Here is a 27,777-nt window from a genome sequence, read left to right on the forward strand (position 1 = left end):
CAGTCTGCGACCTCATATTTATTGACCCGGCTGGAAGAAAAGCCAGGGCCCTCTGTTTCCCCATGGAAACGCCCTGCACTTCCTGAAAGGGCGAAAAGGGGCGGGGCTCCCGCCCTCACGCAAGATGGCGCCGGATTCCCCCTCTACGCGTCCTCCCTTTTCTCCCTCTGATTGGTCGCTTCGCTCTCCCGGCGGCGCCTCGTGGTGAGTTCCGCCGCGCGGATTGGATGATCTCGAAAGCTCGGGGCGGTGCTTGCTGACGCTAGTGGCCGCGCAATGCAAGCGGAGGGTCAGGCTCAACATGGCGGCGGCGAAGATGGCGGAAGCCGGTTGGAAGACGCTGAGCTGGTGAGCGCGGCCGTGGGGCTCCGGCGGGGGCCCTCGGGGGCCGCTGGGCGGGGAGCAGGACGGGGCCTGGACGTGGCTTGTGCACCCCAGACCCCCGGAGCGTGCGAGGGGGTGGGGAGGAAAGCGAGCCTCTGGGCATGCACAGAATGCTCCTCCTTCCCCCAGCTCTGGAGAGGCTGAAACAGATCGTGCCAGAAGGGAGGGGCGCCTGATTAAAATAAACAATTGTTGCATCGGCCCCATTAATGCTTTTTGGGGGGAGGGGGACGTGGACCCTCATCCCTCCAAATAAACTTTTTTTTCCCCTTTCAATGGGCATAGGTCAAGTTTGACATAATCTGCTTCTCGCTGTCCTGGACTGCAACTCCCATTATCCCCACCCCGCCTTCCCCTGTAAACTTAGTTCCCATCCTCCCCAGCCGCCCCTCGCCGATGGGGTGGAATAAACCACCGGTCCTTTCTGCTTAGTCTATAATGGCCAGTTATAACAATCAATCATATTCTACTGTAAAGTGGTTTATAATCCTCTCATTATAATGTTTTAATTGTCCTGCTGGCAAGACTTGGCTCTTCCCCTTTTGTTTGTGGTGATGTGGGAGGGTGTATTTTTTAAAGTATACATATATATGTGTATGTATACGTAGGTGTTTTAGTTATATATATGTTTTATATGTGTTTGTATATATGTTTTACATGTGTGTGTTTTATATATTTGTATGAGCTATGTAAGATGATGATGCTATCCATTCAATCCTGTCGGATTCTTGGTGATTCTATGGACCAGCACTCTCCATATCTCGTTATAGATATATAGATGTATAGATATATATGAATTTATATAGATATATAGATAAAGATATTGAGATATATATGTATGTGTTAATATGTCTGTTTTGGAATAGGGCAGTCTAAAAATGGGATATCTCTCAGTCAACCAATCAAGGATCATTGGCCAATGACCCCAGTGAGTCGGACACCCCAAAATGTCCTGGCAGTTCTCAACTTTAAACTCCAGAATTGCTTCGTTTATGCCCCTTTTGGTAGCCCTGTGAGGATCCGGCACGAGGCTGAGATGGCGAGAGTTGCTGGATCGGTTCCTTGCTGTAAAATAAAGTCTGTCATACCCCAAAACTGAGGATGAAGCCAGAGGTCTGATCAGCCACGGAGAAATGAAGGGGGAAAGTTGGGAGCTGGCCTGAGGACAGACAGCCAGGGGTTGCCCTCTCCTCTCTGCGGTCCTTGGGAAAGACGCCCCCACAAGATGACAGCCGTAACATGCTTTACGCACCCATGATTCCCAGCCCTAAAAGAACAATATTTAGGCTCTTTGAGTGAGATGGGCGGTGACGAAATTTGACATATAAATACAAATAAATAAAAAATAAACTCTATTAGTCTCCCAGCATGCCTTCAGACGGTGGTTCTTAAACTGGGGCTCATTACCCCAAGGGCAATCAATCAATCAATCAATCAATTAGGCCCTTACCCAAGGGGGTAATTTGGGCATATCGTGGGGGTAACGGAGCCATTTGTAATCACTTGTTTGTTTGTGACTCGATCCAGTTTGGCACCGCTGCTGCTGCCGAGGTGTTGTGTAAAACAACAGTCTGGTGGGGGGGCTGGGGGGGGGTTGTGCCATTATTCGAGACCAGGAAAAGGGGTAATGGGGTTGCACAGTTTAAGAAGTGCCTTTAAAGGAACCCCTGAAAATGCAAATGAGCACCAGGACTGAAAGAGATTGGGCTGAATTACTGATGGACAGAGGCAATACGCTTATGAGCTTATTGGGGTATTCAAGTCCAGACTTCACCCATCTCGGTTTAGCATGCCTTTGATGATTGCTTTTAATGCTTTTATAGATTTGACTGTTTTTTTTCCCCCTTCTCACACCGTAGGGACGTTCCGCCCCGAAATGGCCACGATGTGTATTTCTCGCGAGACCTTTATGAGAAGTATTCTTTGGCTCCGCCCCTCTCCGAGCTCATGTTATTATCAAAAAGGTATTAGATGATGCTTTCCTGTAACAAATGTGGCTAGAAGTGGCATTCTGGCCAAGAATCGTGTAGGCTGATTTTATCCATTTTTACTTGGAATACAACTTCCTTGTGTTCTTGTTAAGAAGGCAGGTTCTGACTGAATGGTAGAGAATAGCCTTCCTAATTGTAGGTGTGTTTGAATAGATGAAGCAGTTCCTCAGAGAGAGGGAGGTTCCCCTTTTCAGATGGAGGCCCCAACCTTTAAAATCTTTAAAAGAGAGGAAAGGTAGAAGGGTCTTTGCCTGTCCTCTAAATAAACTGAGGGACACACGACCAATTGCCAGGGATAAACCTTTACTGCAGGATGTGTTTCTGAGTTGCTCATGAGAACAGTCATAAGCATCCACAACTGAGATCTACCTTGGAAATGAAAAAGGGGAACCCTCTTCAGCAACCAGAAGCTAGTTTGGAAAGTGGACACATTTTCCCAACCTTTGGGCTTCAGTAGATGGTCTGTTCATTGTTAGTCTTCTTTTTTCAGTGGATCCCCAGGTGGATCCCCATCTAAAATAAATGAACAGTGAAAAATGAATGACAATAATTAAAATTAGAATAGGGAGATGTATGGCAAGGAATTAAATGAAGAATACACAGTCCCTGGAGCGTGGGTTGAAAAGCAGGCGGTTCCAGGTAGCTCTTCCCCTGAATTGGTTCCTTGAGGCTTTGTGGAGGCAAAGCTTGGAAGGCGGAGAGCAAAGGCTGCTGCGCCAAGGGGCCAGTGAGATTCTAAGAATGGCTGAATTTGCACCCAAGACATTGAGTCCCTTCTCGTCTCTAGTAGTAGGAGTCATGTTGGTCTCTGGTAGCCCAACATCAGGAGGAGTCTGGAGCATCTTTTCCGACTAAGAACTTTGATTAAAAGGTGTAACATTTCATGAAGAGAGCTCTCTCGCCTTTTCATAAAACGCATTAGTCGGAAAAGGTGCTACCAGACCCCTTCCGATTTTTGTTTTCCTTCTGATAGGATCTTTTCCCCTCTGAAGAAAGGAGTGTTTTAACTAAGAACCCAGCTGGGGAGGCAGGTGGGAAGGCGACTTTGGCCTTCACTCTGCTGCGGGCTTTGACAGCCACACATTGCCACGGTATCCTGATGGGCCCCTCTCCCCTTCTCCATCAAACCGAGCTAATTTAAGCTGCTCGAATCACTTGACATTCCTGCATCAGGCCTGCCTGAGTCAGCAACTTGTTGGGAGAGCAGCTTAATTAAATTTGCCAGTTCGTTCCACGAGGATGGACACGTTCTCTCATTCTGAGAGACAGCTGTGTGGTGTTATTAAGAGCAGTAGAGATGATACTGCTGAGACCTTTTCCTGGGATGTAATTCAAGTCTTTCTTTTCTACCAGATCAGCAGTTAACACTTGGTTTAGTTAATCCAAAATATGCTCATGACTTAACCATGCTCGTCCGACATAGTTAAGTGCAGAGCAAGGCATTGTGCATTGAGGGCACGTGGTTGGGGTTGGTGGGACCATTGAAGACCCCTTGGGATGTTTGTAGGATCCAAGGAACCACAAAACAAATTCTGTGCAATCACAGGGGCTTTAGAAGTTCCCCCCACCCCAGGAGCACCCCATCATGCATCAAGATGTGCTAATCCAAAGCTGAAAAGAGTCTTAAGAATGGTGGGAAATGGTTTGGGCTGCTGAAAGAAAATGACTTTTTTATTTGGTTTGTACCTGCTCCTAAATAAGCACAAGGTCCGCACTGTTTCCTGCAAGTAATTTGTACTGAACGCAGCGTTCTTGTCTGAGGACAGGAATACAAATTCACTCTGACAACACAGGAGAGATTTCAGAGGCCAAAAAAATGGGATTAGCACAACCAGTGGTTAACCTCTATAACTAAAACATCACCCCATGTAGTTTTCTTTCCAAGTAAAGTTTTAAATGTTCTCTTTCATGTTGGGGGTTGAGGGAGTGAACCTGGAAGCTCCTTATCTGTCTTGGCCAGAATTAAATAAAAGCAAGTATCAAACCGGTTTGGTAATAGTGCTCAAGATGCTGCTGGTTGAATGGGAAATGTGACAGTTTGCTGAAGATGGCTTTGTTTCAGCCTCACAGAGAACAAGGCTGATGCGTCAAACTCTGGGCAAGAAAAAACGCCGACTGCAAGTAAAGGAGAGCCTTCTGTGGCACCTTGTCAAGAGCCAAGGGTCCCCTATCCTTATGTTTCTAGCTTGTCGGAGAAAGAGCAAAGAAGATATTTATTTCTTTTGTCTCAGTATTTAAATGCTGATCCAAACCTCTTGCACTGGAATCAGCAAAGGAATTATGCACAATATCTGGTAAGTGCTGTGTTTCTTTTCTTCTTCTAGTTTACCATGGAGATAAACAGATTGTTTACATGTGCCAGGCACAGTCAAGAGATGGTTGGTAGAAATAATGGCGCTTGGAACCACCTTTGCTGCAGTCTTACGAATCTGGGAAGCTGCGTGACAGAGAGCTGTGCAGCCCAGGAGATTCACCTGCCCCCTTTCTTGTCCTCATTCCTCTCCTGCCCATCCCTCAGCCTAAAAAATGTCCTAGGGATTCTTGGGCTTTAAGCGTGTGCCTTCAACCCCTGAAGTCTGGGCTCATTGGACAAGCTGTGGTTTCAGTTCCTGGGATTTGTGAAAAAGTCAGTCACAACTTAGACATGGCCATTTTCACCCATGCCGCCTGCTCAGACACACTGAAAAAGAGGCTGCCGGTCTGTGGCTTCAAACGGTTTAGTAAATCCAAACTTTGCTTTTGATCTGGCTCCATTTGTGCTTTTAAAACGTACTGGATCCAGAAATAATAATAGTGACTTCTAAAAGAATTGTGGTTTTGAAATTACTGTTGTCACCTTTGTTTCAGCAAATGAAAGAATTTGTGAGCAAAGAAGTTGCAGAATTCTTAAAATTTGCCCAGAACGCTGCTAGAAGTTGTTCTAAAGATTACAGTGGCATCTCTGAAGACGCGTTGCTTTATACCAAGGTAATATTAAAAGGTGGCTCTGCTACCTTTTCCAGGAACAGAGAACCCCTCTGCTTCTAAAACGGATATCCACTTGAGAAGGAATGAGCTGCCCTTTCAGTTCTCAAGAGATGCATATTCCAATTACTTAGCTGGATGAATAGTTGCAAAGTTGCCTTCAAGTCAAGCCTGACTCCCAGGGACTTCATGGACATGTCCCTGTTTCTTTCTCAGTGGTAATGTCAAAGTGGCTTCTCATTGCCTCGTGGAATGTTTTTGCAACTTCCCAGCATAGTCCCCCATCCTAGGATCCCCTGGTGGCCTCCCATCCATGTAGTAACCAGGCCCAACTCAGGTTTTCCACAATCACCAAGGCTGGGTACTTGCGACCTGCTGAGCCTTCTTCAAAGCCATTCTCTCTTAGATTTTAATTTTTTAAAAAAAAATTCTGAAGGTGGGATGAACTATTTTCAAAATAATGGTACATTGTTTGGTTTTTCATACACTGGTTAATTAAAAAAAATGTTTTGTGTTTTCTGCTGAAGCTCCTTCATGATGTAGAGCAGTGTTTCTCAACCTGGGCCACTTTAAGCTGTATGGACTGCAACTCCCATTATCCCTTGCTGGCTGGGGAATTCTGGAAGTTGATGTCCACACAGCTTAAAGCGGCCCAGGTTGAGAAACACTGATGTAGAGATTTAAATATTCCAAGGCATATTTGAAGAATATATACAGTAAGGTCCTTCTTTTCTCTTTCCTCTGAGGATTTTTTGAGAGCTCGCATTGGTTATGTGAAGAAGTATCCTGAATGGTATTCTTTGCATGAAGTTACCAGCATCATGGGAGGACAGTTTAGTAGAGAGCTGACCCTGAAGTTTGAAAAAAGTCTTCTTGCCTTGGTAAGCTCCCCAGAAAATATTCCTACCTCAATATCATATCTTCCTGGGGAATACTGATCAAGCCTGTAGAAATCCGTAAGCCCACAAGATGGCAGCAAAGACAAGCCCTTTGCTGTCCTCTAGTAGTTTACTGGATGTTTGCAACCCAGACCTGGTTCTCCCTTTTATTAAGGAAGAAGGATTTCCACGCCCCGCTTGGAGATGTTGGGAATTGACTCTCAAATCCTCAGGGCTTGGCCAAGAAGCAGGCTTAAGTGGCCTTTTCTTTTGGCAGCTGTTTAACCAAGAGTGTTACATTTTTAAAATTATTTTCTTTCTTCCAAGGGAACGGTGCACCTTGTTAAGCGGTACTTTCCAAAGCTACCTGCCTCAATTCATTTACCTGCTGATAAACCTAAGAACGAATCAGACTGCGGGACTCCGAAGCACCGAGCTGCTCAGCTGCACAAGGTAAGGATGCAACCTGGCGAGCCAAGGAGAACGGTAGTCACACGTGTTGCTCCATTTTAATCGCACTTGTGCGTGAACCATTCTCTGCAGATTATCCCAATGACTGTTGTATTTTCCTCTCAACCTTAATAGCTCCCCTTGTCGTTCAGAATTCTAATTGGGGTGTATGCAGTGAGTTTTTGAAGCAATTCTTTTAAAAAAGTGAGCAGAAAGAAATGCTTCACGTGTGAATGCACTTCGGCTCTGTGCGAATGAGCCGTGAGCCGGTGTGAGCTTGAGTTTTCACACTCGCCTTTCTCTTCCTCTGAACTGGTCAGGAGAAGCTTCAGCTTCTTCACTTTCTGTTATGGGCGAGGCAGAAGTTGTAGCTTTGAACCAAGCCAGCCTTTGCTGTTGGTTCGTTTAAGGGTTGGTTAAATTTTCTTTTAAATTGAGCTCAGCAAACCCAGAAATGTCCTATCTTTAGAAATATCAGGACTTGCCATTGTTTTAGTTTAGAAGAAAAATGCCTTCAGTGTTTGCTCTGAACTCTAGAAAAGTTGCTGCAGATCTCGATATAAGGACAATTCCGAGGGATACTTGGGCATCAAATGACAAATGTTCCAGGGTCAAATGGTGTAGTTAGCAACCGCTATAATTTAAGATATTTTATCTATAAGTGCACACAAACACACCGATGTATTATGTAAGAATTAGATATCTGTAGGTAGGAGGAGGGCAGATTTTCATCAGAAATACAGGACCTTGGAACTTGAGGTTTTACTACATACAACAGTTCATGCTGGAACAAAGGGACTTTATATACTTAAAGGCACAGATATGTAAATAGGAATGTTTGCTTCTAAGCGTGTGTGCTAAAAATACTTCTGGGACATAGCAAATTCTTCGAGTCGTCTTTTGAAAGTCCGACCTTAATGGTGTAATAATATCATTTTGTTCAGACTAATTTACAATGTATTACCTCCCTGTTTCCATTTTTTTAAAGGATGTTAGCACTGACCCAAATGCTGAAAAGCTGGCTGCAAAATACTGTCCTCAGGTGGTGCTGACCGGCGAATCCTTCTATACTCTGTTGAACAATCATGGTCTGGATTATAAGCAGCAGTGGGAACTTCCTGTTTCTGTAAAAACAGTTTCTCTTGCTGGTAGGCCTCATTCTTCTTACTTCAGTGTAGAGTTGGTCTTAACATTATTCTAGTGCTGAGTTAGACAAGTTATTTGTGACTGAGGATGAGCCACCTCACCAGAACTTTATGGTGAGCCAAATAGCTTATGCTTATTGGCGAAACAGTCCAGTTTCCTGAAAGCGAGTCCCACTGACCTCAAGAATGACGCTTAACTCTGAACAGAACAGTTTTGCTTAAGTGTTGTACTCTTCTGGGGAAAAAAAGCAAACAAATATAGTTTATTTTTAATACAAAATGTCTGTTGATAACGTGATAGCAGAGCACAGGAAACTGAGCAGGAAAAATAAACAACAGATAGCGTCACAGTTTCTTTTTGATATGAACATTAACTGTGTCTGTAGGTGACTTGTGTTTTTATTTTGCATTGAAATACTCTACCTGGTGATTAAAATAACCTCTGTTGTTTATTGTTTATTGTCAATTTATTCCCTCCCAACTAATAATGTTGGGAAAGTGAATCCAGTTCTTATTGTGCGGGAAGTTTTATTTCTTATACTTTCCATGTTTAGCTCAAAGGTAATTATCCCTTGCTACTGAAAAATGAAAATCCACCTTTTTCTTCCAAGGTCTCAAGCCAGTCAAAGTGGCCTTTGTTGACCCCCCTCTCCCTAAGAAGGAGATGACTGTGAGAGAAAAGAACCAGGTTTTTCACGAAGTCCTGGCAGATTTTCACATGACAAAGCAATCTAGTATTGTAGCCCGGGCTGTGATACTAGACAAGCCATCGGAAGAGCTGGTGAGTTTCAGTTGTGTTTGTTTGTTTGTTTTAGGTACTAAAAGGAACTAAATATCATGGGATAAGCTTGCATTAAAAAAAAAGTTGGACAGTTGGAGCCTTCAAGGAGCTGTGTTGGGTCAGAGCAGTGTTTCTCAACCTTGGCGACTTTAAGAAGGGTGGACTTCAACTCCCAGAATTCCTCAGTCAGCTATGGAGTCCACCCTTCTTGAAGTCGCCACGGTTGAGAAACACTGGGTCAGAGCAAAGCTGTCTTGTCCAGGACTTTAGATCTGGACCAACTAACTATTCACACGTCTCTGTGGACTCTGCAAGTAGGGCGGCGTCCTTCTCTTGAAGCAACTGGTCTTCCTAGGCCCTCTGTCTTTACTCACAAAGAGCATGACCATTGACAGCTTTATTCGCATAGATTTGCTCACCTTAAAGCTTCTGAAGTTGGTAGCTGTCACAGTCCCTTGGAGTAGTACATTTCCCAGGCTCCCTTTGTCTTGGGGAAACCAGCCATCAGTCAGCTTCATTAGATGGGTTCTAGTAATGTAACCGGATGAAACGTAGTGCAGAATTGTAGACTGTGGTCCTCCTCCCCTCGTGTCCCTTTCTTCTAAGTTAGCCATCCATCTCAACTTAGCAGCCCCAGCTTGCCCGTTGGTGTTGAAAACAGTTAAGCAGAATTTACATATTCAGCTTGGTGGCCTTTGGCAGAGAATATGCCATGGTATTCCAGGGATAAGCATTATACCGAATTGCCATAGCTTGCTCAACATTGTGGTGAAAGCAATGCGATGCATGAATCCAGGCCATATTACCACTTCTGTTTTCTCTCTTCCAGCCAGGAGCAAAGCTCAAAAAGTGCCAAGGCAGGCTGATGCAAGAATCCGTCTCTGCTGATCTGGACTTTGATACGGATGTCACCGAACTTGAAAGCTTTGCCTCGAGCACAAAGCCCCTGAGCGCTTCTCAGGCTGAGATCACTCCAGCAAAGCCATCCGGTTTGTCTGTGGTCTTGTCGGAGTACTTGAAAATGGAAAAGGAGTCCAAGTGGGCTGCGAACAGTAGCTTTGGGGAAGGAAAGAGCAAAGCAGAGGAGCACAGAACAGTTTTTAGCAGGGGGAAGACCTCACCCTTGGGGAGTGACCTCCCAGATTTGGATAGTGAGGAAAACTCATCGGGTAAAGGTTTTAAGCTAGCGGGAACTGACCCAGATGGCGGAAGTGTTGCTTTGGCCAAAGGAAAAAATCTGGACCCTGATACCTTGATCGCTTCTTCAGATAAAAATAATAATATTGGTGAAGGAACTGGCGCAGCTGAAGATGACGGGTCCCCTGCCCCATCCTGCTGCAGCGACACCGATGGAGAACCTTTGATCATCGACGCCGAATGTGAAACTGTTGCCGTGTCTGAATCTCACGCGATCTCTTCTGACCACGGCTCCGAAAGATTTGCTGCTCCTTCATCCAGCCCTGGGCAGGCCCAGCTGGGAAAACCAGCGGATTCTTCAGAGACGCACAAAACAAATGCCCCCTGCAGACGTCGTCCACGGCTGTCCCCAAAAATTGATCCTGTGGGGCAGATTTTGAAAATGCAGACTGAACTCCTGAAGCCCCCTTCTCCACATTGTCAGGGGCACCTGCAGATAACCGGCGAAAGGAGTGTGAATCCTACCCAAAGCCAGGGAGATTCCCATTCTGCCCCCTTGGCATCTCCTTCAGCTGCGGAGCCTGGGCAAGATACTGTGGTGAATACGGGCAGCTCCTCCAAGTTTACTTGGGCAACCTGTTACCAGGGGCCTCAGAAAGGTGGGTTTTTTGACAGCTAGGCTACCACCCTGGTGAAGCTGTAAACATTTCAGGTGGGTGTGCGTGCAGCTCCTTAGAACATTCTTTGCTCAGAAACCATGGGAATGTCATGTTGGGGAGAAAAAATATCTTTAATGGGTGAAGCAGCTTCATGCGAGAAAAGGTGGTACAGGTAGTCCTTGCTTAACAACCATTTGTTTAGTGATGGTTCAGACTTAGAATGGTGCTGAAAAAACCGACTTATGCCCTCTCCTCACACTTATGACCATTGTAGCATCCCCACGGTCACGTGATCATGATTTGGGCACTTGGCAACCGGTTCACATTTATAACTCTCCCAGCGTCAGGTGGTCACATGATCGCCATTTTTGACCTTCCTGGCCAGCTTCTGGCAAGCAAAATCAGTGGGGAACCACACAATTCGCTTAATGACCATGTGGTTTGCTTAATGCCTGCGGTGATTTGCTTAATGCCTGCCACAAATAAGGTGGTAAAATCAGGTTGGATTTGCTTAATGACCGCTTCACTTAGCAACCAAAATGCCAGTCCTAATTGTGGTCGTTAAGCGAGGACTACCTGTATGACCATGTTCCCCCTGTCTTTCCTGAAAGGGGTGCTGTGGGATGCAGTGGAAGAAGGGGCAGACTACGAACCTCCTCAGCGCGGCAACCTGGTCTACAGATTGTTCAGCTTGGAGGACATGCTCCTGCTGGTGCGCACCACCATACAGAAAGTCGAGCTACGACCCCAGCAGAAGAAGGCGAAATTCAGGCGGGTGAGTTCTCGTGTTGGGTGAAATACGGCGCTTGGGGGCGTGTATGACGCTCCTCCTTGTTTATATTTCAGCCAGCTCCCGTGTTGCCTGCTCAATCAGCAGCTGGCTCATTCAGACGTTTCTCTTTAAGGCAGCGTTTTTCGACCTTGGCAGCTTGAAGGCGTGTGGGCTTCAACCCCCAGAATTCCCCAGCCAGCATTGCTCCAGGGTCAGATCTTCTGCCATAGACCCTCCCTGTAATTCACAGGGTTCAGTTTCTCAAGCGCTGTCAAAAGCAGCCTTGCTTTCTCAGGACCAATCAGCAATATGTCACGTATGCGGAAGGTGCAGGGCGAACCAGTGAGCGCTTGAGTTAAACCCCACAGCTGGTTCCTGCTGTGGTCATTATGCTTGATGTCATGAGCACTGATGGCGAGCAGGAGTGGGCCCCGATCCAGGGGGGGAAATGCATGCACGGTACGGAGGAGTTGAGCAGCCGTTCAAAGAGACACAGATCAGACCCGCCTTGACTTTGGGGGTTTATCTGTCTGGGTTTTTCCCACACTTCTTCAATTTGTTAGGATTTTCTCTCTAATGTAGCAGTAATAAAACACTAGAGACCTACTCCTTGTCTCAGCGTGGTTCCTGGCTGTTAGGACACTTACAGTCATCAGCCCTCTTCCTTGCAGTGGACTAATTGTAAGGGTAAGAGTTCATAGGCCATATATTAGGAGAGGGAGAATTCTTGGCAAAAAAATTTGCAATATTGATACTCTTTTACACTGAGTTTGTAGGGCTGTAATTCGTCCTCTTTTTTTCTGGATTCCTGAAGATGGCAGCATTGCAGCACTCAACTCCTAAGTCTCTCCCAGGTCTGCAAGAAATAGGGGTGAATGCTTTTGGTCCTGGGTCCTTGTTTGCCACTTACCTGTCTGTCCCCAGGGTGAGCGGTGTGCGTGAGACTTGTATCTTTGACCTCGCACACGCTCGTGCTCATCTGTGAAACCCGTAGCCGTTTCCGAAGGCGTGTGTAGGAGGTACGTGCCTCGTGGTGTTCGACATTTCTTGTTTCGGACAGTTTGAGCCTCAGAACCCTGGTCCGGTCAGGTGAAATGTGTGAAAGTGTAGATGTCTGTCCGCCGCTCAGGCGGTTTAGAGGTGTTAACCCCTTTGCTGCTCAGGAAGAATTTGGAGGCGAGAGAGAAATCAGCTAGCAAAGGGTCAGCTTCTCTCCCAATTTCCTTTTCCGCTTTCCTCTCCAACTGCAGTCCCGCATGCAGGGGTTGACTTTCATTTTAATGCTTTAACATTTTGTAGGTAGCCTAGAAAAGGTGGGATGCAGGGGTGTCTGCAGGATACAGTCCAAACAGCCAAGACGGTGCGGTGCCCGTGACAGTGTGATCAAAGCGCCGCCTGATTTTGATGTGCGTCAGCGGCTGCCCCATCGCAGCTGCCATCCTGGCTGTTTGGGCCGTACCCTGTGGGCCCTCCTGGTTCCTTCTATGCGTGTGAGGTGTTGGGCTCCTATTTTGATGATCCGAGGGCGTCGTGGCATTTGGAGGCATCCCAAACACTTCTTTAAGCAGACGTGCAAAATAGAAAAGGAGGGCTGAAGCCGAAAAGAGCGGTTTCCTTCTGGGTAGGGAGAAAAGAGATTAGCCAAGGCAGGGACCGGCCGGCAGTCCTGGTGAGTCACCTGCTAACTGGAGGAGTTACTGCTGCACCTGTGCTCCCCCCACCCCTGCCCCAGAGGTGTATGTGCGCAGAGCCAGGAAGCCATAGCTGGGAAGCAGTTTGTGATGGGGACACACGCTGGCACACTGCACTTTGCACACAGTAGCAGCACGTTTTGAAATAGAAGAATCACCCTGTTCAGCACCATTTCAGCTTCATAAATGAACTATCTGTGGCAGTGTCATCTGCTTTCTGTAGAATACAGGTGGTCCTCACTTAACAACCATTTGTTTAGTGACAGTTCGGACTTACGGCGGCGCTAGACCCCAACTTTCTATCGATCCTCGCACTTACAACTGTCGCAGCGTCCTGTGGTCACGTGATTATCATTTTCAGCCTTCCCAGCCAGCTTCTGGGAAGCAAAATCAGTGGGGAACCATGTGATTCACTTAATTATGTGATTCGCTTAACGACTGCTGCAAAAATGGTCATAAAATCAGGTTGGATTTGCTTAACAGCCGCATCACTTAGCAATTGAAATTCTGGTCCCAATTGTGGTCATTAAGTGAGGACTATCTGTAGAAAAGAACAAACTGGCTCAGGAGGAGCACTTCTCGGTGATTACCACTCAGACCCTTGACTTTTCTATTACAATAAACAGTAATTCTCTTAAAGATCATCGCTTTCTTACTTGTAGCTCCACGTAGCTGATCTCAGAGAAGGCAAGCCCCGGCAGCGGATCAGGGTTGTGTTTTGATTTTCCACAAACTACACAGACTGAAAATACTCTGAAGTGAAAAAGCTTTTGCTTCACCGCACGCGTTTGTTTTCTAGCACTTTCCAGTTTACGTATTGCCCAAGTTGGAATACCAGGCCTTCTACGGGGTAGAGGCTTTAACGGAAGATGAAGCATGTCGGCTGTGGATGGAAAGCGTGTTACATTCCAGTAGTTCTTTCACAGTGGGTAAGTGCGTTTCAGGCTTGGTTTTTTTTTTGTTTTTTTTTAACATCTGTGCAAAGTGCCATGCAGTTTCCTTCCTGCCAAGCGTTTTATGCAACTGACTGTAGCAATGTACCAATCCTTAAAGATTGGAATCAGTTCATAGTGCGATAGAATGTCCATTCGCTTCAAATCTCACTCGTTGGCTGCAGCTTAAAATACGTCATGGCGGCTGTGGCTGCGTTGCTGTCTGGCTACGTGCATGGCACCCTGGAGCAGAGGTGAGCAAGCTCTGGGCGGAGGAGCTCACAAGACTGCGGTGTGATAGGATGACATTTGCTGCGCAGGTTCATTACATCGGTCCATCTTGGAATCTGAAGGATCCGCAAGGATTCCCGGAAAATACGGTGATGCTGTGTTTGCCAGACTTGGCAGATAATGTAGAATCAAACAGAAGAACGTGATATGAACATAATTTTGGAAATTTTGTCTCAAAGGTAACTGATAATATCTCTGTAAGACTTGCCTTCTGGCTCCCATGGAAATGGCATTCAGAAGGATGGAAGTTCAGAAGCCACAGTCATCAAAGTCTTAACTGTCCAAGCAGTGTGAGCGATTCCCTACTGCTGTTGAGAAACGGGCATTCGGCTGGTTGCATCAGATGAAGTGTGTCTAAGGGTTGCCTCATTTCAGAGCATATGATGGGCAAGCTCATGGGTGCTCTGCGTCTGAAAGTTAGGCTGAAACTCCAGCTGAGCCAAGCTCAGTCACATCCAAGAATGGATTATTTCTAGGTCAGGCTTTCTCAACCTTTTGGCCCTGGAGGAGCCCTTGAAATATTGTTCAGGCCTTGGGGAGCCCCTGCACATTCAGGCTCGAAGATAGGCCAGAAGTTCCAAAATTACTATGTGTGTTTCACATGTAGGCCTGTATAGGTGCATTTACAGTGTTCGTAAACTAAAAATAAAGAATGACATTTACCTCTTTAATGCGAAGTTGCCCAAATTAAATGAATTGCAATCTCCCAGGGAACCCCTAGTGACCTTTCATGGAACCCAAAGGCGTCACAGAACCCCGGTTGAGAAACCCTGGTCTAGGTAATGCACAGAACCTTGAAACAAGTGATGGTTTAAATACACTTTTGAAGCACCCAACATCGACTTTTGAATAGTCACTGTTGGAAACAGCACCGAACCAGAGAAACTTTCAGGCCTGGTGCATGCATCATCCTAAACCATGATTTATTGTATAAACCACAGTGGCTGGGTTTCTGCAATACAACAGATTGATCGGTTAGGGTGGTAGGTGAGCTGAGCCTCAGAATTAAATCTGACTTCCCCTTCGTTTCAAGTTCTGATGGTGTTGTGATTTCATTTTTGTCCAAACTGTGGTATCTCCTGCTTTGGCGTGTCTTCATTTCCCTTTTGAAAACCCCTGGCGGTGTCCCCCTCTTTAGGTCACGTCGATGCTCTTACTTCACAGCTCTTTCTGCTTGAGCGCCTGACCGGGGAGGCTTTGAGAAAACGATTTGGCACATTTAAGTAAGTAACTTCCTGTAATGGTTTACAGGGATTCCTCTTGCTACATTTAAATATTTTCTTTCAGCGAATGCAATATAAATCATGGGCTTTTTAAAAAAAGTTCAATATAGTACACCTTAGCTGTGTGATATCCTGTCTTTGGTCCACAAATACTCAACCCTGTGTTAGTTTTGGGTTAAGCAATCCTTTAGATAAAAATTTGATCCCTAAGTGAGCTACTAATATTTGGATTATATGCCTGAGCCAATATTAATTTGAGGAGGGCCGTTTATTATTTGACCTTTTCTTTTACAGTAGATACACTCAGATCATGCTGAGCCATAGAAACCTCCCCAAATCCTTCATTTCTCAGTCGTTTTCTGAAATGACAGCTGACCTAGTCCAGACATTTCTCAAACTCCCTTTTGAGTCATGAGGTTTAGAAACTTGCCCCTAGATATGACTGGCAGTTGAGACTCTCAGGATGTTGAACTTCCTGTCAAATGCCAGGTTCCACGTTTGTCTGCATGTGTAGCAGCTGCCTGGAGCGGATTTAAAATAATGTAGGATAAAGTGATCACGTCTGACCCCTCACCAGCCGGGCTCTGGGTGATCAAAGAAAGAGAGGGCTCCATCAGAATTCACAAATTCTTCAGGTTTCTGTGTGTCTTTCTATTTCTTGGACAAACGGTGATTACAGTGCTTTAATTTTCATAATGCATTAATTTCCTCGTATTTATTTTATTGCTCCTGAACGTTCATTTTCCTGCACAGGCGAGCCAACTCTTTAAATATTCTCCAAAACATCTTGAAGAAAGTGGTCTGGTACGTACGTGGCTTTCTGTTTTCCTTCTCTTTCTTTTATGTTGCATGCATAACAAAGGGCTTGAAATAAGGAGAGCAGAGGGCCCAGAACTCAAGAATCAAGCCCTGGGAAGCATGCCGGGTGCAGAAAGCCGTCCCATAAACGTCTGAACGGAGAATCACAGCTGTGGCGAATGACCCTGGCAGCCCTCCTGGCCAAAATGGGCTTCTCTGTGGGGCCTGAAGAGGAGGGCTTCTGCTCTGCCTGGGAGCCGCCTCAAGCGTCTTTCAAGGCCTCTAGTTTAGCCGGTGATGTCTTGCACGCATGTGAATTGGATCGGATTCAGTCACTTCTGCTGCATCCAAGAAATGCACAAAAGCAATACTGGGTCTTCCCTGCTTCCTGTCCCTGCTTAGGTTGATTTGCTCCTTGCTGGGCTGAGCCAGGCAAGTTTAGTGACTGTGATCAGAAATCCCAGCAGAAGCCATCTAAGCCGGGTGTCGGTCGCAAGGGGTGAAGGGGGCAGCTCACGTCACACAGCTTCAGGTCAGAGGGAGCGGCCTGATTTGGCGTCGGTTTGTAATGGCTGTTGTGCTGTCAGCTTGCAGGAGGGCGCTTATCTCTTGGCTCATCCAGCGGGAGAGTCATCAGTGACCATCTACAAGAGTGCCGATGGAAATGCCACGCGGGCCACGTACAACTTGCACGCCGCTCACACCGACCCGCCCCCTGCTCCAGCTGTCCTCTCTGTCCCGTGGGTCCCGCTCGACCCCAATATCCCTCTGCCACACCACTTTGCCCAAGGCCGAGTCCCGTGCACTTTCCCACCGAAGCCGGCCGAGAGCACCAAGAACGTGAAGGTGAGAATGGTTCTAAGGTGGAATGTAAGTTGACAGATTTTCCAGACTTAGCATACAGGTAGTCCTCGTGAGTCACGCGGTTGTTAAGCAAATCTGGCTTCCCCCCGTTGACCTTGCTTGTCGGAAGCCGGCTGGGAAGGTCGCAAATGGCGATGCACGGCCCCAGGATACTGCAATGGTCATAAGTGCAAGGACCAGCATAAGTCACTTTTTCCAGCACTGTTGTAACTTCAGACAGTTGCTAAACAAATGGTTGTAAGTCGAGGACTACCCATAGTTTGGAAAAAGAGTTTTTCTTGTTTTGTATTCATCAGGCTCAAGCAGTGACGGCCCATTGGAAGGGCACTGGGTGTAAAGAGGTGTGCTTTGGCCTGGTCTAAAGCGATAATAAGGGGTCAGGGTTTTTAATAATTGGTCAGGGTTTACAAGCCCACAACATTATTGTTCTGCCACTGCATCAAAGCACTAGACTAGACTTGGCCAATATATTGTGGCACTGGTTTTGTGGGCACTATTCACGATGGTATTACCCTCTGTTGGCGTGGGGTGGGTCCACACAAGTGTGCATATATCTTTGGACAGAGCGAGAAAAATGTGATTCAGGTAATGTTTTGTCTTCCAAGCATCAGGGTCTCTTTATTTATATGTAATCCAGAAGCTGAATATTTTTTAAATGTATACTAATTTGCCTTTCCCCCCTTCAACATTCTGAAGTTACCAGGGTGCCCAGTAATAGAGAGTACAAATGCTTCATGCATCTGACAAAGCCTGCCTTATTTCATACTCTAATCCACTAGAGTATAAAATAAGGCAGGCTTTGTCAGATGCATGAAGCATTCGTACTCTCTATTACTGGGCACCCTGGTAACTGTGCTGGCTGGGGAATTCTGGGAGTTGAAGTTCACACCTCTTAAAATGGCCAAGGTTGAGAAACACTGCTGTAATCTGTTTGTCCTTAAGATTCTGCATAAATTCTGCTTGTTCTTCCTTCTCTTGAGCTGTCTGATTGCTTTAAGGAAAGAAAACATGATTTGAATGTTCCCGATGGAAATACATAATTTTATCTGGGTGGGTTTCCCAATAAAGCCAACAAGGTCCGTTTATCCGGCCTTCTCGGCCTTTTCCAGCTGTCGCCTGAGCCGAGGATCCAGTGTATCCGCGTTGCGGTCGGAGAGGCGGTTCCCTTGAAATGCAACACCAAGTTATTGCTGCATCTCTTAGCCAAGATGCAGCAGCTTTTCAGATTTCAAAGCAGGAAACCTTCATCTTGAGGTTCTTGTGCTGGTGGGCTTGGGATGGAGATCAAGATCTTCCTTATCCATCTCCCTCTCCTGCTCCACTCAGACTCAAGTTCTGTATAGATTTTGGAAGCGGTGTTATTGGAAATATTTGCAAGAATGACAAAATAAGGTATTCTGCACTAATGCTAAGAAAATGGAGCTTAACTTAGTTTGGGGTGGAACAAGCAAACTTTTATGGGCTGGCAGCCTTCCTCAGCTCAGCACCAATCAGCTGCGTGGGACTCCGGCTTGCATAGCTAGCAGCCTCTGGGTGCTTAGAGTTTACCCGCCCCAAGGGAGAACAGTGTTCCCCATTTCATTATAAAACGTTTTCAGAGATACTAGGATTTCAGAGCGGCTTCTAAGAGCTGTGCCTCGCTATCTCCTTTCCAAGTAATTCCCGATGTCATCTGGAGCTCATTGGTCAGAAGTTGTCTTGAGTACTGATGGTGAGCAGGAGCGGGTCCCTATCCAGGGGGGGAAACGCATGCGCGGTACGGAGGAGTTGAGCAGCCATTCAAAGAGACACACATCAGACCCGCCTTAACCTTTGGGGTTTATCTGTCTGGGTTTTTCCCACGCTTCTTCAGTTTGTCAGGATTTTCTGTCTTACGTAGCAGTAATAAACACCAGAGACCTGTTCCTCGTCTCAGGGTGATTCCTGGCTGTTAGGACAGAAGTTCTGCAAACAAAGCCGAGGGAGCAATTCTAGGGGTACAGGATGGGGGATGCAGATAAGGTCGCCCTAAGCAATGCTGAAACCCTTGCTGCCCTGGCGTAGCCCCTTCACAGCAACTTGTCATGTAATTACAGAAAAATTCCATATTTTCTTGGAAACGATCAAGGGCAAACCTGAAAAGGGGGCCACTCTGAAAGAGGTTCGTAAGGGTAAAACTTCATAACTTTGCTTTACGGAGGAAAATTTGAGAACAAAACCAAGAAAAGAAAGAAATCTAAAGGACAGCTTTCTGAAAGAAAGGCGTGTCCTTTATAATAAAGGGAGGGCGTGTGGCCACTGTACAAATGATCTAACTTACTCCAGGGTTGAAAAAAATCAATTTGGGAGCTCAGCAGCAAGAAGGAAGAGTTTTCCCTGGGTTTCCAGGTGACTAAATTTCAACCAGTTCTGCAGAAGCCTGACGTCTGAGCTTTGATTGATTTTGAAGCTGTTCCTTCTTCCTCCCCCCTTCTGACTCCTAGATGAGTGGTGCCAAAGCTTCCCTTGGCACACCCAGCCACAGAGGGCCAGTTTCCGTGGAAGCAAAGGACGGTTGCTCACCAGCTGGGCCTTTCAGAAAGAGGCGTGGGGCTGCGCAGAACAAAGCAAGGAGAAAGAGCTGCGGGCCGGCAAATCAGGGCCCAAACTGGAAATTCTGGAAAAAGACGCGCATGAGCAAAGACGGCATGACTTAATTGGGCGGGGGAATGGCAGGTCTCGTCTCAGCGAAAAAGCTGCTTCGCCAGCAAATGAAGAACGTGGTGGGCAACTCCAGCAGAGCGGGCAGATCTGCAGTGCGTTGTTGCCGTGAAACCTCTCGGCTCCTTCTGTACTTAAGAGGTGCATCGGATGAGTTTGTCCCACGTCAAAAGTGCCCTGAAGCAACTTGGGAGTGATAGCAGCAAACTTTCTGCGTGATCAAAGCTGCTTTTGTGTTGCTGTTTATCCCCAGTAACGTTGCTGGGTGAAAACCAAGCCCTCTGTAGCCTTCCTTTAAAACGGACAGTTGCATTTAAGCAGTTCTACAATTTTGGGCAAGTGGGGCTGACCAGTCTCTGTTTGACTTTCCCTTTAAAACTGCCCTTTCCTGCAGATTGCAGTCATGTCCAGAAAACAGCCTTGGCCACGGCCACAAGCCGCTTTGAAGCTTAAGTGTTGATTTTAAAGTTCTCCAGTTTGTTAAGGGTCTCCCAAGGCGCTTCCGTCGGTCCTCGGGCACGTGCCATCATGGAAAGCAGAAATGGCACTAAATCTATTTTGCCTTTTTCACAGGTCAAAGTGGATTACTCGCATCATGCGTGGGTGTGTTGGTCTACATTTAAAATATCCTAGTTGCTTATTTCTGAATTTGTTTTTGTGGAATGCGGACTTGCAGCTTGCTTGAGCTTTTGCCCAGCTCGGTTGTATGCACGTTGTCGTACAGTCCAAACAAATTAACGTTGGCGTCAGTGGTTGTGTGGTCGCAGTTGTGTGGCACTCGTGCCCCAGGCAAGACCAACAGGAGGACCCCGAGGTTGGTCCGAGGTGGGGTAGGGAAGTGTGGGGCAGCCCTGATGTCGCTGAGCAGAAGGGTTTCTGCAGAAGCACGCAAAGTTTTTGCCCAGTTAAACACAGAGACCGACACATCAGGCTTTCTGTCCCATTTCAGGCACGGAAACATTTGGGCTTTTTGGTTGCATGTAATTCTGAACTGATTTGGGGGGGGGGGCTAGGCATGACCTATTTCTGCTTTTCTGCATGAGTGCAATCCTTTATCAAAGAAAGAACGTGTTTTCAATTTGGTGTTACCTCGCCACACCTTGTGTATCGGAGAACCTCAGGAAGGCCGTCTTGTTTCCTGAAGAGCCTTAAGTTTTTATCTGGTTGCTACAACAGACGCCGGCGTCTCCCCTTTGTGTCTGCAATCTGCTTGGGTTGGTTGGTTTTAATGACAAGGTAGAGTGTTTGGGTTGCAGGATTGCTTAATGCTAGGTTCTCTTTCAAAATCCAATCTGTGACCTCCCACGGGGGAAATATTTCTGGGGTGAGTCATATGCTCAATAATCGGGTGGGGCTCTGAAGCAGGGATTTTGTTCGCTCCAAAGAGGGGTGGAAAGACCATCTCGACAGAAGTGGAGCCTCTCAGTGGATCTGTTGGGGCTTTCCTCTGACTTCTGTCTCCACCATCAATAATACCCAAAGCCCCTGCTGAGCGCATGTGGGGTGGCAGGCCTCTTAAAAATAGCTGTCACGTCTTCACTGCAGATCAGCTGCTTCAGAGGGACATTTGGGTGGCGGCAACTTCTCCCTTTTCCAGCCCCCTGCTTTGTCAGAGGGTAGGACGTGTCTAGCTAGTTGGATTTTCTGAGCAGCTGAAAGAGCTTGTTCAGTCTGTATACAGTCATCCCTTTCAGTCTATAACAATCATACAAGTTACAGGTAGTCCTCGACTCATGACCTTTCGTTTAGCGACCGCTCGACATTACGACGGTGCTGGAAAAAGTGACTTACAACCGGTCCTCCCACTTAGGGCTGTCACAACGCCCCTGCGGTCACGTGATCAAAATTCAGGCACTTGGTGACCACCTCATAGTTACGACGGTTGCAGTGTTCCAGGGTCACACGATCGCCATTTGCAACCTTCCCAGCCGGCTTCCGACAAGCAAAGCCAATGGGGGAAGCCAGATTCACTTAACGACCGCACAAAAAAGCTCATAAAAACTGGTGTGTCTCACTTAACCACCACCTTGCTTAGCAATGGAAGTTCCAGTCCCAACTGTGGTCGTAAGTCAAGGACTACCTGTACTTGTACACACTTAAGGCAATTAACTTGGTAAGTTTTTCTACTGTGTTTAAAAAATACGAATTCTGTATTTAGAGGTTTTTGAGGGTTTAGAAGAATTACCAACTTTTGATTTGCAACATTTTAGCCTGTGTTGTCAAGCTACTTCATTGACCCTGTATCAGAATGGAAGGGGGAGGGGGGGATAAACTTAACCTGCTTTACTTTTGGGGTGTACATCCTCCATAAGATTAAGTCTGTATTCTGATTTGGAAATCAGCTTGCTTCAGTTTGGATCTGAATCTGGGTGGGAGATTAGCCAGCCGGTGCAGTCCCACATCCAAAGCAAAGTTCAGAAATTCCTGTTTCAGACTTCCCTTTTAACTGCCGCAGGAAATCCACAAACGGCTGCGACTTGGTTATTCTTCAGCAGAAAAATAATGTGCAATTTGCAGGCCTGGTAGGCTGTCCCCAGGTCTCTGTCATTCGTGATTTCCCTGGCCATGCATTTAATAAATTAAAAACAAATCCATCTTGCACGTTGGCTAATTCCTCACTGAGCAGCCCCCCACCCCCACCTCTTGATTCCCCTGTTCCCTGGTTCTGCAACAGCACGGGAAGCGTGTGGACCCTGCCTTGTGGGATCCCCCCCTGCAGCAGTGCAGCTGATGGGATGATGTCACCGCATCTTCAGCTCGCCTGCCCCGCCTTGCAGCACCAGCCAGTGGTGCAGACACCGAACTCTCCCTGCAGGAGACGAGTCATTGCCCTGCTCAGGGGGCATTTGCTGGAAACCTGCAACTCTCCCAGGGTGCTCCTTTCCGTCCCCACTTGTTAGGTTGGAATGACTGGTCAGTCGATGCACTCGCAGAGAAGCGTCCCTGCTTGCTGAAGCCCGCGGACACAGCTCTCCTATCAGACAAGAGCAGAACTTTGCAAATGCAGGGTTCTGATTTCTCTCCCGTCTCTTCGAGAACTGGAGGTTGACTCCAGCTTACTGCTTTTTGGCTTAGCTGGGGGCGGGGAGGGGGGAGAGGCTGGCCCCAGAAAGGCCTGGCTTGATTCTCCCTCAATTAGTTATCGCTATTCTTGGAGCGAACTAAATAAAACTCCTTTCACTGCAGTGGGGAAAAACGGCGCTTGTTCTGTTGTGGTCTGGCCTGCTTCTGAGACTCTGAGACGCTGGTGTCCTGCGTCTTGCATTTTTTAGGGGGGAATGCCCTTTGGTTCTGCTGCCCTCGCCACCTTTTGCTTGGTAGGGCCCATTTTCCACCACGAAGGCAGGCTGCTTATTGTGTTATTTATTTTTTTAACCTGTTCAGTCGCGTCCGATTCTCGGAGACTGCCTGGACCGGTCCCTGCAGTCTTCTCGGCAAGGTTTTTCAGAAGGGGTTGGCCATTGGGCTGAGAGAGAGGGACTGGCCCAGGGTCGCCCAGCTGGCTTTGTGCCTAAGCAGGACTAGAACGCATGGCCTCCCGGTTTCTAGCAGGGCCTCAACCGCGACACCAGACTGGCCGTGTTCTGGGTAGTCTTCGCTCAAGTCATGCCCTGTAGATGGGTCTGACTGCCGTTTCCATCCTGCCCCAGCCAACAAGGTCACTGGGGTAAATGCATGAGACGTACATTGCTACTTAAAATATAATTGCCCATGAGAAAAAAAAGAAATGTGTTCTTGTCTCCTCCTGCTTCATTTCTGGTCTGGCTGGTCTCCTGCCCCCCCGGAGGATGGGATGCGGTCTGCTGAACACATCAGAAATTACCGTGGGAGTGCGCAAGGCCTTGACTCTAAAAAGTTCCTTCTTGCGGATCAATATTGCTAATGGGTTTGCTCTGATGCTCTTCCAAAACCGGCCCCTGGAGGAGCAAGCGGCTGGCTCACGTCTGGCGCCAGCAGACTGTTTGGGTCGGTTCATGTCTGCACACGAATCCAGTTCTCATTTAATTTGCTCCCTTCCTTTCAGCTGAATTATGAGCATGCCATCTTTCCAGCGAACATGCTGGGGCCTGCAAGGTCCTGGCGGCAACAGGATGGAGTTTGGTCCTTTGTAGGGGAACGGGGGCGGGGTAAGCGTTCATCAGCAGACAGTCTTGGATTAGCCTTCTCTCTGGGCGAAGAAGGACATTCCCAATAATATTGAAAAAAAGCCACCCCCCCCCCAAAGTTTCGTTTCTGATTTACTGCTATTTGTGAGACTCAGGTTTTGGGGAAGGGGTGGCAAGTGTCATGAAGTGGAACGGAAACATTAATTAATTAATTAATTAATTGTTCTGCCTTTATTATTTTTATAAACAACTCAAGGTGGCAAACATACAAAATACTGCCGCCGCCTCCTAGTTTTCCCACAACCACCACCCTGTGATTTATCCCATGCTTCCTCTTTTCATAGCCAGCCCCTGGAGTGAGACCATCCATTCCGGGGTTCCTGAGAAACTGCACAGGTTTCCCGTGGTCTGCTCCACCAGAGCATGGAAAAGAATGCACATGGGGTACTTTGGCTTCCAAAAATGGCCCGCCCAGCTCTCGGGGGGTCTCCTGCGCTTGCTTTTTATGAGGTGGAGCCATGATCCTGGAGAGTAAGCAGCACCTGGAAGTGTTACCCGTGGGAAGATGTGGGTCATCGAGGGTCAGAGCCCCTGCTTGGAAGGCAGAAGATCCCCAGGCCGGCCGGTGGATGGGAAGAGCGAGGTCCCGGATACCAGGACTACGGCTGGTCAGATATGATTCTGGCTCTCCGCTGCTCCCATCTGACCCCGAGCGGCTTGTGGGCTGAGGTGGGCTATGTAGATGTGCTTCTCCCCTCCAGCTCCTGTTTTCCCTGGCAAGCAGGATGGGGAAGCTGGATCTGGCAGGTCTGCAAAAACAAAGGTGCCCTCCAAAGCCATTCTCTGCTCCCCAAACCACCTTACTGATGTGGCTGAGTAGGAAAACAAGCCCTTTGTCCATCAGGATCTCCTCCGCAGGTTGTGTCTTGGTGTCTCGCTGGAGCCTGGAAAGGGGGCATGGCTCCTGACCAGCCAGATCATGCCACGGGGTAGCTTGGTGTTACTGGCTGTGGAGGTGCTTAACTTGAAAAGGTCAGTGCCCTTGAGTTAGCAGCCATTCGTGGTTTCTGCATGAACCCAGCCAGGTGGTTGGTTCTCTCAGCAGCTTTACATAAAAAGGTTGCCATTGCCAGCTTCCCAGCCTGGCTGCAAATGACATTGGTTGGTAACAGCTTATAACGGTTCCTGATCTCCTTCAAAGAATCACAGGCACTAATTTGGTGAGTGCACTCAGAATTCAGGTACCTCTAACCCCAATCTTAGAGCCACCTTTTCCATGAAGGGCTGTTCAGCCACTTAAAGTCTGTCTATGCGCACAGTGGATCCGGGATTAAAACCGTCTTTGCATAGAGATGATTCTACCCTGATTTAAAACAGAACTCAGTTCTTACACTTCGACAAAAGATGTCCTCTGTGGGGATTTAGGTAGGTGGCCTGTCTTGACGTTCCACCGGCTTTTCTCCAGGGCCACGGACCAAGAAGCTTCCTCCCTTTACTGGGATCTCCACTGGGACTTGAGTTGCCCACCGAGTCTTCGTACCAAAGGCGCCTTACAACCAGGGGCTCCTCAAGTTGGTCTTGGTGTTGCTTGTTGGCATATGCCAGGACCACTTCTGGATTTGGGGAGGAAATGTTGAAAGGTGCAGTGCAGCGCCCTTGGTGTGGATGGACCCTCCTCGGTAAGAAAACTCTTGCCATGTAGATTGTCGTCCCCCCACCCCCAACCGAGCATAGCCCAGACATGGCATGGAGCCAGATTATTTGAGGGACCACCTCCCTAGTTCATCGACTGTCCCATCAGGAGAGGCATGTTACGGGTCCCATCCATCAAGGAATAGCATCTGATGAGACCCAGTAGGAGAGCCTTTTCTGCTGTGTCACCCCTTGTTCAGCACATCATCCCCACACCCCGAGGTTAGATTGCCCCTGGCCCTGCTGGCCTTCCGTAAGGCTCTTAAGACGTGGGTTTTGTTGTCGTGCTTGGGGGGCCCAGTGGTGGTATCAAGCCTGCTGGTTGGTTGCATTGTCAGTAATTTATTGTCCTCTCCCGGAAATCAACTTTATTGCTCTAATTAACTGTTTTAATTGGTTTTAGTGGCTTTTATTTTGTTTTTATTTTTAATTATTGTTATGCGAGCCGCCCAGAGTCACTTAGATGAGATGGGCAGTGATAGAAATGGAATCAATCAATCAATCGCCAGAGTGGGGATTCCCAAGGTTCTGCTGAAGACTCCAAATCTGGGTTGGCTTGCGATTGGGCAGGAAGCGCCTTCATTTGTAAACAGGCATCTGTTTGCTTGGTGGTTGGATATTCTGTGGTTTTTTACATTTGTCATTCATGGTTTGATTTCAGTGTGTGATTGTATCTCGCGGTCAAAAGGTTATTAACAGGTTTAAGTTACCAGAAGTCCTAGAATTTAAAAAAAAAAAAAAAAATCAGTTAAGGGAGCCTACTTTTTTTCAGAAAATACCAGGGCCTGTCCCCCCACCCCCTTCCCTCGTTATTTTTTTCATGTAGTTTCCTTTTTAAGTGAGTCAGGAAATCAGTATGGCCAGTATTCCGGAAGTTGGGTAAAATTCTTAGCCGCGCCCATTCCATATTTATTGTTGACACACACTTCATTCACACCGCTCAGTTGCAGAGTGTTATTTATTTCTCCTTCGTGGGTGCACCAAGGCAACTTCTAAATGTGGATGATACAGCAGGAATTCTTGTTGACAAAAGCCTGTAGGTCTAATGCTGAGCCTTTCTTTAAATTCCTACATGGCTGGGTCCACAATTTCCTGGTGCCTTAAGCCAGGTTTAACCCAACTTTACCTGTGAATGCTGGGGTCTTCTGAGTACGTATCACCAGCCCTACTGCAAGCCCCAATAGGTTAATAATGACTTAAAATGATTTCCTTGGTTGACCTGAAAGTATTTTTGATAATATGCTCTTTGTAGGAATAATGTTTGCCTAGGCAATTTTATGTGTAAAACTCTTTAAAGCCAGTGTATTAAATAGATAATAATGTTGCTTTGATTGATCCTATTTTAAGTGCATCTTGCTAAGTTTCCTTGGAAGACAAACTTCTTAATGCAGATGTATCCACAATGCTGATTCTCCGACACTACCAAGCCCTCAATAAAAACCACCACCGAACATTTTGATAACAAACAAACCATGAGAAACAGCAGATCCTGTGCCTAGCTAGAAAGGTACTAAAATGGCCAGGCGGTCCTTACATTTGGTAAAACTAAGCTTGGATGTCCAGCACAGAGCTAACAGGATGGCATGGAAAATTTTCTGGCTGCCCTTCTCCCCATGAGCTACGTTTTGAGGGCAAAAGTGGAGTAATTGTGTAATCACAACAGATGTCCCAGATATGCAGCAACATTCCAGCAGTATTATGTAATACACGGACATACAGCGAAGCCTTTCTGCTCTAACCAAAACATGATGCTGCATTACAGCTGCTCACCTCTGTCAAGAACTGCCTGGAGGTCCACAAGCCGAGAATAACTTTCCAAATTTGGGGGACGCCTTTGACAAGTAGCAGTTCTTCACAATAGCTTCTTCGTGTGAATTGGTTGTGAATTAATGTTAATTAACGTTGCTTGCAAATTAATGTTCGGGGTCCTCAGAAATCAAAGGTGGAATAAGCTCCTTGTCTCTAGTGAACAGGCCTGAGCATGCACAACAGCATGGCTTTGCACATCATCCAGCCATTGCCGTGGCCATATTATCAGTCGCGACCTGTTTTCGGGCCCCTGCTAACGGCTGGAAGACACTAGTGTGGAAATGGTCTAAGATACATTTTTTCCTCCAGTAGAGCTTTAAGCTTGCTTTGTAGTAGGCTGACTCGGAGTAAGTTACAAAGAAGATGCTAAGAAGCCTTGCGCATTCCAGGGTTTCCCTTACAGGTGGCCCTCCCACAACTGGGACTGGAATTTTGGTTAAGTGAAGTGGTCATGAAGGAAATCTGACCCAATTTTACAACCTTTTTTTGCAGCGGCTGTTAAGCGAACCATGTGGTCATTAAGCAAAACGT

The 27,777-nt window shown here is 47.0% G+C and overlaps 1 protein-coding gene across 3 annotated transcripts; it reads left to right on the forward strand.

The window, feature by feature from the left end:
- Positions 1-244: 244 nt before the first annotated feature.
- Positions 245-26,764, forward strand: ICE2 (interactor of little elongation complex ELL subunit 2). Of its 3 annotated transcripts, none has more exons than XM_063313989.1 (15): positions 245-348; positions 2,244-2,348; positions 4,438-4,669; positions 5,223-5,342; positions 6,086-6,220; positions 6,545-6,703; positions 7,656-7,815; positions 8,424-8,593; positions 9,423-10,389; positions 11,001-11,164; positions 13,652-13,781; positions 15,214-15,298; positions 16,052-16,102; positions 16,684-16,942; positions 19,423-26,764. In XM_063313989.1, the coding sequence occupies exons 1-15, from the start codon at positions 302-304 to the stop codon at positions 19,633-19,635; spliced, it is 2,997 nt and encodes a 998-aa protein (XP_063170059.1). In that variant the 5' UTR covers positions 245-301; the 3' UTR covers positions 19,636-26,764. The 3 variants fall into 3 exon arrangements, with proteins under 3 accessions (XP_063170059.1, XP_063170060.1, XP_063170061.1); XM_063313990.1 differs by having other exon boundaries at positions 6,545-6,670; XM_063313991.1 differs by lacking the exons at positions 245-348; positions 4,438-4,669 and having other exon boundaries at positions 2,243-2,348.
- The last annotated feature ends 1,013 nt before the right edge of the window (positions 26,765-27,777 follow it).

Source organism: Candoia aspera, chromosome 13, assembly GCF_035149785.1.
Source record: "Candoia aspera isolate rCanAsp1 chromosome 13, rCanAsp1.hap2, whole genome shotgun sequence".
NCBI lineage: Eukaryota > Metazoa > Chordata > Lepidosauria > Squamata > Boidae > Candoia > Candoia aspera.